Source organism: Cyprinodon variegatus, unplaced genomic scaffold (assembly GCF_000732505.1).
Source record: "Cyprinodon variegatus isolate N-32 unplaced genomic scaffold, C_variegatus-1.0 Scaffold255, whole genome shotgun sequence".
NCBI lineage: Eukaryota > Metazoa > Chordata > Actinopteri > Cyprinodontiformes > Cyprinodontidae > Cyprinodon > Cyprinodon variegatus.
In genome coordinates this window covers 294,144-305,018 of record NW_015150708.1, presented here as the reverse complement: position 1 = coordinate 305,018, position 10,875 = coordinate 294,144, and the positions used below count along the sequence as shown (strand labels likewise).

General features: G+C 37.0%; 1 protein-coding gene across 1 annotated transcript in view; it reads left to right on the top strand.

Moving 5' to 3' along the window:
• Positions 1 to 5,086, top strand: part of adamts20 (ADAM metallopeptidase with thrombospondin type 1 motif 20) — a 134,184-nt gene extending 129,098 nt beyond the window's left edge. The window contains exons 37-39 of the mRNA XM_015382335.1: positions 1,670 to 1,761; positions 3,501 to 3,605; positions 3,836 to 5,086. Of these exons, the coding sequence (XP_015237821.1) occupies positions 1,670 to 1,761; positions 3,501 to 3,605; positions 3,836 to 3,925 (287 nt within the window). The 3' untranslated portion in view covers positions 3,926 to 5,086. The remainder of the gene's footprint in view (positions 1 to 1,669; positions 1,762 to 3,500; positions 3,606 to 3,835) is intronic.
• Positions 5,087 to 10,875: the final 5,789 nt, after the last annotated feature.

Here is a 10,875-nt window from a genome sequence, read left to right as displayed (position 1 = left end):
CCACAGAGCCTAGTGGCTGTGTTGTTCAGACTGCCATGAAAAGATCAGATCCAGGTCGCATGTGGGCAAAAAAAATCGGATTTGGGTCACTTCAGGTTGCAGTGTGAACGTAGCCTAATACAGTCAGCGGAAACTGGTTGGTGTCACAGTGGAGGGTGGAGGTTTGACAGGACCCAAATGCAGACACAAAGCTAGAGGTGGTTACTTAAAGGTTTAATTAACCAAAAGTTCAACAAAAGCAAATATTAAAAAACATGAATCCACAAAAATCCAAAAATGCTCAAAACCAAGAATAATCACAACCAGAAGGGGACAAAGTAATGACGACAAACCAGCAAAGAGTGACTGAACAGGAGGAAGATATACGGGAGAGAGAAACAAAGACCAGGCTAATTAGCAGACTGGGAGCAGGTGTGAACAGAGGCAAGAAGGGAGCTAGAGAAAAGTACACTGACACAAGAGGGCAAACAGGAAATATCCAAGAACTCAAATGCAATCAAAAATACCTAGAACACAAGAATCAAAATAACACCAATGAAAACTCAAAATAAAACTTGAACAAAACCAAAAAGATGACAGTTGGAACCAATCAGATCAATATAAATTTGAAGCAAAAAAACAAACAAAAAAATCAAATGTCTTTTTATGAGAAAAGTTCTTGCAGCTGCCAGCTGTTAAAATTTTAATAATGTATCCAGCTTGTCAGCTTTCTAGACCAGCAGTATTAGTCAGTCTACAAGGCTACAAGTGGTTATCAAGACAAAAGACACTTGACGTTATATTACCTTAATATACCAAGATACTGAATATGTCATCACAATAAAAGGAACTTCAATTCTCTTCACTTTTCATTACATTTCGTTGCTTTGTACTTGTGACAGTGTAATGACAATAAAGTTGATTTCTATTATTTTCTGTCCTATTCTATGATTACAAAATAATCAAACTAAATGTTTTTTAGTCAGGCAGTTTTATTTAAATAAGGTTTTGTTATCTTGATATACAAAAAAACAATTTAACAAATTCCAAGATGAAAGAAACTCTGGGAGTCTTGCTATTTCCTCATATTAAGATGATAATAAACAACTGATAAAATAACAGCAAATCTTATTATTACTAGTAGTATTCTCATAGGTATGCTAGAATCTTGTTAATAAAAAAAATAAGGAAACGACAAAAAGAAATTGAGAGTTAGCATTTAATGATGGGCTGAAAGTGTACAGCTGTTGTTGTATCTCAGTGGATTAAATTGGTCCTGTCCACAGATCTAGAGCTATTTATATTCTAAACCCCTATAAGTATACACTGGACCAAATAAAAAAAAATCTTGCTTGAAAGAAATGGTCTCAAAATAGATTGGGACTGGAAATGTCAAACTTTTCTTTCAGTGTTAAATTGAATGAAAAAGAACCAAGAAAAATACAGTGTAATGAAAACTATGCAAAGAACTTGCTGTGATTTTATTTTTATTATTATTTTCATACATCACTTTCCAGTTTCATATGAAAAATACTGATAGGAAAATTCTGCTAGATGGAGCAAGAACATCTGGCAGATTTACATCAGTTATTTGTGTATTGTTGTTGTTTTCTTCCAGCAGATGCTTTCAATGTGTTTACTTTGGCTGTTGCACAGTTTAACTCAAGATCTCTGCCTTTTTGTTTACCAGTCACAGACCTCCAGTTTTCCCAGACTATTCACGGCCGGCCCGTGCCATTTGCTACAGCCGGAGATTGTTATAGTGCAGCCAAGTGTCCACAGGTTGGTTTGAGTTAAACCTTATGGATATTTTGTTCTGTATTATTAAAATTACTTGACCGCTCACTGATTGCCTTGAACTTTGCTTTTATGTCACATGCTATTTAAGATCATCAAACAAATGTTCATATCAGAAAACAATAACCTCATTAAATAAAAAAAATCTGTTTTTAAATGGTAATTTTATTTTAGGGTTAAAAAAAAGGTCATCTGTCAGTTATCTCTCTGTATGTGGAAAAACTCTGATGTCTCGATCCAATATTGATAAAATCAAAATATATCAGCCCTATATCTCAAATCTCTTATGTAAGCAAACTTGCAGTTTATGTAACCAAAAGATATCTAATCCATGGTCCGACATATGCAAAATTGGATACGATACAGAGAAGATTAGGATGGCCCCTGCGCAAGGATGACACGCGTGATCTTGAAACGTTTCCATATTATATTAATCGGGGTGTTTTAAACAAGTGTCCTTTCTGCGTTCTGTCTGAAAACATGTTCCACGTCTTTATAGGGAATTTGTCAAAACAGAAGGAATAACCCTCAAGCCCCACCTTTAATTTTTTTTAAATAGCGAAGCAAAGATGGCCGTTTACCTGTCCCGTAGAGACAGACTGCAGGAAGGACCTCACCTTGATGCCGCGGCTCTGTGGAAGTCCAACGTTAAAGCCAGAATAAGGCTGAAGTTTTACTTCCAGAGAGCCACACAGAACATAGAGGATCTTGTTAAGTTGTGGGGTTGGTGATAGAGAACTCGATTTTAACAAGCTCCTCATTTATTGATTTTAACTGACACTTGTTTTTATCTTAATAGTGATTTTTAACTGTTTTACCTTAATTGTTTATACCGGTATGTTTGAATTGTGTAAATAAAGTGTTGTTAAAAGTCAAAAGACATAAACAATGTTATTGACAATTATTCTCTGTTTTAGTAATGTCTTTGATCAAACTTTTCCTAACAATCCAGAATACAAAATAAATTATATCTATATGACTGATATGGTATTCGGTCAATATCAGTTTTGGTCAATACTCAAAACTGCTGTATTGGTATTGGAAATGAAAACATTGTATCTAGATATCCCTATTTATTAACCTTGAATTGTTCATTTATCACTGCCCACTACTAGAACTGATCACTTTTAAACCTGCAAATTTAAAAAAAAGGGGGAAATAACATCTGACAACATCTGACAGCATGAAGTAGGGTAAAAGGTTTACAAAGGCTTATTGAAAATCTTATTGAAATTCAAGAATATGTGAGAAAGGAAGGCATCGGTTGGTCTGGAAATGGTTTCAAAGGGTTTTCTAAGGGCACAAGTAAATCACAGTAGCATCCACCAATGAAGTAAACAAGAAATGAGGGGTACATTTTCTTTATAGTGACTTATTAAAGTTACTCAAATATTCAATGGACAACTCATCTAGGTAAAAAAAAAGTTCGGAGCACTAAAAAATAGTCCAGAATGTCAGAATCCATGGAATAAGAATGGGATTTGTCAGAAATGGCATCTGTGACAAAGTTCTAAGGCAAAAATCCCTGCTGACTGCAAAGAACCCAAAGACCCGACAACCTGTTTCAACTTATTTATTTTTTTCAACGCTAAAAACTGCTGTTCATATTTACAGTTTTATGTTTGTTGGATACTCAGTAACATTTAAAATGTTACGCTGTATACTTCTTTCTCTGTGATAACATTTTATAAACTAAGTTGCTTTTCTAAAAATTCTGTTTTTAGGGCCAGTTTAGCATTAACCTTGTTGGAACTGGTCTTAAGGTGGCTCCAAATGCCAAATGGACATCTCAAGGGAACTATGTTTCTGTTAAAGTCCACAGATCTGAGGTAAGAACTTCCTTCTGATGTTGTTTCAAGTTTTAATGTGGTGTAATTATGCTATCTCAGCCCCCTCTTCTGGCACTGGGATACCAATGTGTTGGGGTTTTTCTTATAAACATCATGTCATTTCAGCTTTAGTGAGCTGGAAAATGAACTGTTATTCATGTAGTGTCCATTTTGCATAAAATGCTGCCCTTGTGCCGACTTTCTGCTCTCTCATTCATTTCTTTGTGTAGGATGGAACAAGAATTTACGGCCGCTGTGGTGGTTTCTGTGGGAAGTGCATTCCCCACGCTCATAGCGGTCTTCTCCTCCAAGTTCACTGAGAGCTGAGCTGAAAACAGATCTTTGAATTCAGTATGAATTCAGCGGGGCAGGAATATAAAATAAGAGTCATTTGTTGGATCCATGCGATGGCTGTGAACATAAATGGAGGAGGGTCAACTTACATCTCCAATTCCCAGATGGCAGCTAAAGGTACAGAAGACAGGCCCCTTTGCAGCATGCGGCCACTGTTAAGCATTTCATTGTAACAGAAGATGAGCCAGCTTTATTTGCTCTCCGGCCATTTGGCTATGGCACTTTTTGTGGTTTGGAAATGTTCGTTAAATTACCAACCAGGACCTAGCAGCCACCGTGGATTTGGAAGAATAAAAACCGAAGGAAAGCATCCTCATCCAATTTATTTTCATCTGAAACATTTCCATCTTAGAACAACCGTTTCTATCGGCAAAGTTCATAAAGTTCATCAAAAAAATTGTTTTTTTCAGACAACACTTTGCAGGAGGTGCACAAGTAAAATATTAATAATTTTATAGTTTTCTTACTGCTACAATGTCAGAGGTATACACCATTAATGGCTTTGACAGGATTTATAAGTATTATAACCATCAATAAACAGCCTAGACAGTAGAATCTCTCAAATAGTTAGCTAGGACTTAGCAAAGAAAAAATGGTTTTCCTGACCTGCCTCGCATCAGAGGTCAAACTTTAAAAAAACTTTTGGTGCATTTAGAGGAACTTTAGATTGATTGTTGCTGTCTATGCTCCTACGGCAATCTGTATTCCATCCTCAGTTTGTAGATTGTCATCGGCATCCCTGCTAAAGATGGCTAAAGAACTGCATACCATTACAAGTTTGTAATTTAGTTTTGAGAATAAATTCAGCCAAGACAGAGTCTTAGTCTTGTTAAAATTATAGAAATAAGTGCCATGTATAAACTAAAAATGGAAACTCTGTAGTTGCAAATAAACCCACTACTGTATATTTCATCGGTATTAGATTTAAAGGAGAAGTCCGGTCATATTCAGAATTTGCCATGAAGCGCTGACAGATGGACCTAGTATTCAAGGAGAGACAGTCCAGTCCAAGAATGTCCCTGGTGCTGCAGTTCCCGAGGTCTTGCAGGAACCCGATCCTGGTCAGGGATTCAGAACAGACAGGAACAGACAGGTGGCAGGATCCAGGCTTCCAGGCATCATAGAGCTCCCAGGCGGTCACGCACAGGAGCAGACGGGATCAGGTGCAGATGAGCAGGCTCAGTGGAAGAGGGTCGCCGAGACAGGACGTGGAACCAGAACTTGATGCAGGACCTTTAAACTGGTCTCCTCCCTGGAGCCAGGCTTACTGAGATAAAAGCTGAACTTCCCCACATATAGAGCTAAAACCCAGAGGACTCCGCGGGGGAGGAACAGTGGACGATCAGGAGACAAGACAAACACAAAAACCTCTTTCCACTGGCCCCCAGGATCCAAAACATGAACCAAGGAATCAAAATAACAGAAAGACAAATAATGATCTGGCCCTGAATGCTCAGGCTGCACTGAATATAACCCAGAGGAAACAGGTGAGAGGAATAAATTATAATTGAGGCAGGGAGGGAAAACGACAGATGAAAGGATTGACTAATTAAGGGAGAGCAAACAGGCCAGATCATGACAGAATTCAAAACTCTAAATATGAAATGATTACATACCGTTCAATAAATAAGTATTTTTAATTGAGAGTAATTTTCATTTGAATGTGCTTTCTAATGAATCAGAAAGGTGAAAAAACTAAATTTTTTCACTTTTACCCAATGCATTACAACATCCAACTGCCATGCACGTGGGCATTGTCAGTTTAACTACAGCATTCGCGAATTTCAATGGTGAAGTCCTCTCAAAATCTTAAATAATTGTTGTTGATTGGAGGGATGTCTGGTAGTTCCCATTGATTTTGGTTGTAAAGCGGGGAGAATGGCACTAGGCTTACCGTAAGTAAGCAAGTTAAGGTGCATTAACTTTGATAGAGTTTGTATTCTGCTCAAAAGAAAATATATCTTGAATTTGAAAAATCTGCAGAAAACCCAGCCGCTGTCATAATCACATACAGTGGACGCTCAACTTATATCAGTAGTTGACTTTTTTCCAGTAGTGCTGTGGTCTAATGAAGCAAAATAAACCGTTGGATTTGGATAATACACACTACGGGGCTTAGTGTAAAACAAAGTGCAATCATCTAGAATAATGAGCCAATATTGCCAAACCAATGCTGTTAAGTAAACGTTGAGCCCCTTTAATGTCGAACAAAGTAATAAGACCAAAATCCTGTAAAAGTCCTTGGAGGTGAGCTAAAGAGGAGAAAGGATCCTGGCGCTCTAAATTATGCTCCATTAATAAACGAGGAGCTTTTTCACATCTTTACCTGGGTTGCCAACAAATGTGTCAAGCGTTTAAATGCAACTGAGAGCCACATAGACTGTTCAAATAAACACCTTTGCCGTGAGGACAAATAAATTGACGATTACTTAGAGTTTAACTTTTAATGGAGAAAAAAAAGTGTTATTCAGTGATGCACATGTTCTCATCTGTTACAGTACACGTCACAGTTTCGGGTGTGGGGTCTCACCTCACCCACTTCATTGGCCTGTTTTAGATACTCACAACCCTACCTCTCACAAGCAACTCTACTCTGAAAAGTGTTGTAACATATTTATGTTTATCTGTATTTATTCTGTACTTATTTTTGAGTATATTGTTTTTATTTGATATAATGACTACTATCAGCAGAGAAAACATTGTCTGTTTTGCCAAAAAAACTTACTCTATTAATGTATTATATAACCACTAACCTGAATGTATGGTGCTTTTTTAACCACTGGAATTACCTCTGATCTAAAGAAGGAAAAATATTGACTTTTAGAGTAAAACTTTCTGTTGCAGAGCCTTCATCATTTGGAATGACATAGTTAGAAATCTCTTCAGCTGATGTACGATCTGCTTATAAAGCAGGTCAGTGTTCTGTTTTTAATGCACGAGTCTTAGATCTATGAGCTGAACCTGTAGATGGGAAATCTCCTCCAGAAGAAGCTAACTCCTCATCAACAACTGTTACTGGGCAACCACCATGTAACCTAACACAACGGCATGCAGATGTTGAGCTTTTAACCAAAGTCGGGAAACAGATCTAGAATACATTTTCTCCTCAGACAATGCAGCTTCTTCTACTTTATAGAACATCTGAAAATGATAAGTCACTGAGCAGCTAGAAAACTTTTGGCTGTTGTCTTTTTTTTTATGACAGTCAATTTTGCTATAAGATCTGTATCAGAAATTAAAAGAATACTTGACGCACTATGTGCCATTAATTTTGTAGAAATGTAATCCTGTATGTTTTTGTAATACCTATACATTGTAACTTATATATGTGTGTTTGTTTTATTCTTCAATACTTGAATTGTAAACAGTGTGTGATGTATTCAATGGGCATTGAACAGAGATTGTATGGTTGTGTGCCCAGCTTTATCCAAAGATGTTTTTAAGAATGAAATGTAAATAACGTTTGTATGCAAATATGGTATATATAAATGCATGTATGGAGGAGGCCTGAATGTTATCTGTAAGAAATGCATAACTCTGGTGCTACATATGGCTACTAATCATACAGCTGCTGTATGTGTTTTACTAAAACAGGAAGTTAGAAACACTGAAAAATAAAAATCTGCTTTCAAGCCAAAAAAAAGACTTAATGTTTCTTTTTTTTCCTATATCATTTTGTGTAGTTACATTTCTACATTAAAATCTGTTCCTTGGAAATCATCTCTACCACTACAGAGTTTTGGGATGTTTACATATTACTTAAAGGAATAGTACACCCAAAACATGATTAGCCTTCATTTTCTACTCACCCCCATGCTGAACAACACCCTGGAGTACTTTTTTGATATCTCAAATGCATCTGGAGATCTGGGAGGCTTCTTGCTGTCTGCTGACATTCANTGGAACCAGAACTTGATGCAGGACCTTTAAACTGGTCTCCTCCCTGGAGCCAGGCTTACTGAGATAAAAACTGAACCTCCCCCCATACAGAGCCCAAAACCCAGAGGACTCCGCGGGGGAGGAACAGTGGACGATCAGGAGACGAGACAAACACAAAAACCTCTTTCCACTGGCTGCTAGGATCCAAAACATGAAGCAAGGAATCAAAATAACAGAAAGGCTAACAGAAAGACAAATAATGATCTGGCCCTGAATGCTCAGGCTGAACTGAATATAAACTAGAGGAAACAGGTGGGAGGTATAAATTATAATTGAGGCAAGGAGGGAAAATGACAGGTAAAAGGATTGACTAATTAAGGGAGAGCAAACAGGCCAGATTATGACAGAATTCAAAACTCTAAATATGAAATGATTACATACCGTTCAATAAATAAGTATTTTTAATTGAGAGTAATTTTCATTTGAATGTGCTTACTGATGCACCCATGTTTGTCAAAGAACACTACTGCCACCTACTGGTTTGTGACGTCACAGTGCGGTATCAGCTGTTGAGTAAGTCCCAGTGCTCTATCGGGTGTTTGTCAATATGCGCTATTATCCAAGTCATCTTGAAAACATTCTTCTTCGAAATGTTGGCTACATATGACGTGGTTTTTTCTCTGGCCAGAAGTTTGATGGTTAATCCTCCCCCTTCAAGTTGGCAATCCAACGATAAACCCGTCCTTGGAGGCTAATGAATCGGAAAGGTGAAATAACTACTTTTTTTTCACTTTTACCCAATGCATTACAACATCCAACTGCCATGCACGTGGGCATTGTCAGTTTAACTACAGCATTCGCAAATTTCAATGGTGAAGTCCTCTCAAAATCTTAAACAATTGTTGATTGGAGGGATGTCTGGTAGTTCCCGTTGATTTTGGTTGTAAAGCGGGGAGAATAGCACTAGGCTTACCGTAAGTAAGCAAGTTAAGGTGCATTAACTTTGATAGAGTTTGTATTCTGCTCAAAAGAAAATATATCTTGAATTTGAAAAATCTGCAGAAAACCCAGCCGCTGTCATAATCACATACAGTGGACGCTCAACTTATATCAGTAGTTGACTTTTTTCCAGTAGTGCTGTGGTCTAATGAAGCAAAATAAACCGTTGGATTTGGATAATACACACTACGGGGCTTAGTGTAAAACAAAGTGCAATCATCTAGAATAATGAGCCAATATTGCCAAACCAATGCTGTTAAGTAAACGTTGAGCCCCTTTAATGTCGAACAAAGTAATAAGACCAAAATCCTGTAAAAGTCCTTGGAGGTGAGCTAAAGAGGAGAAAGGATCCTGGCGCTCTAAATTATGCTCCATTAATAAACGAGGAGCTTTTTCACATCTTTACCTGGGTTGCCAACAAATGTGTCAAGCGTTTAAATGCAACTGAGAGCCACATAGACTGTTCAAATAAACACCTTTGCCGTGAGGACAAATAAATTGACGATTACTTAGAGTTTAACTTTTAATGGAGAAAAAAAAGTGTTATTCAGTGATGCACATGTTCTCATCTGTTACAGTACACGTCACAGTTTCGGGTGTGGGGTGTCACCTCACCCACTCCATTGGCCTGTTTTAGATACTCACAACCCTACCTCTCACAAGCAACTCTACTCTGAAAAGTGTTGTAACATATTTATGTTTATCTGTATTTATTCTGTACTTATTTTTGAGTATATTGTTTTTATTTGATATAATGACTACTATCAGCAGAGAAAACATTGTCTGTTTTGCCAAAAAAACTTACTCTATTAATGTATTATATAACCACTAACCTGAATGTATGGTGCTTTTTTAACCACTGGAATTACCTCTGATCTAAAGAAGGAAAAATATTGACTTTTAGAGTAAAACTTTCTGTTGCAGAGCCTTCATCATTTGGAATGACATAGTTAGAAATCTCTTCAGCTGATGTACGATCTGCTTATAAAGCAGGTCAGTGTTCTGTTTTTAATGCACGAGTCTTAGATCTATGAGCTGAACCTGTAGATGGGAAATCTCCTCCAGAAGAAGCTAACTCCTCATCAACAACTGTTACTGGGCAACCACCATGTAACCTAACACAACGGCATGCAGATGTTGAGCTTTTAACCAAAGTCGGGAAACAGATCTAGAATACATTTTCTCCTCAGACAATGCAGCTTCTTCTACTTTATAGAACATCTGAAAATGATAAGTCACTGAGCAGCTAGAAAACTTTTGGCTGTTGTCTTTTTTTTTATGACAGTCAATTTTGCTATAAGATCTGTATCAGAAATTAAAAGAATACTTGACGCACTATGTGCCATTAATTTTGTAGAAATGTAATCCTGTATGTTTTTGTAATACCTATACATTGTAACTTATATATGTGTGTTTGTTTTATTCTTCAATACTTGAATTGTAAACAGTGTGTGATGTATTCAATGGGCATTGAACAGAGATTGTATGGTTGTGTGCCCAGCTTTATCCAAAGATGTTTTTAAGAATGAAATGTAAATAACGTTTGTATGCAAATATGGTATATATAAATGCATGTATGGAGGAGGCCTGAATGTTATCTGTAAGAAATGCATAACTCTGGTGCTACATATGGCTACTAATCATACAGCTGCTGTATGTGTTTTACTAAAACAGGAAGTTAGAAACACTGAAAAATAAAAATCTGCTTTCAAGCCAAAAAAAAGACTTAATGTTTCTTTTTTTTCCTATATCATTTTGTGTAGTTACATTTCTACATTAAAATCTGTTCCTTGGAAATCATCTCTACCACTACAGAGTTTTGGGATGTTTACATATTACTTAAAGGAATAGTACACCCAAAACATGATTAGCCTTCATTTTCTACTCACCCCCATGCTGAACAACACCCTGGAGTACTTTTTTGATATCTCAAATGCATCTGGAGATCTGGGAGGCTTCTTGCTGTCTGCTGACATTCAAATAATGGAGGTCTACAGTGCCCGAGGCAGAAAGGTCTATAAAAGTCCACAAGAAACGT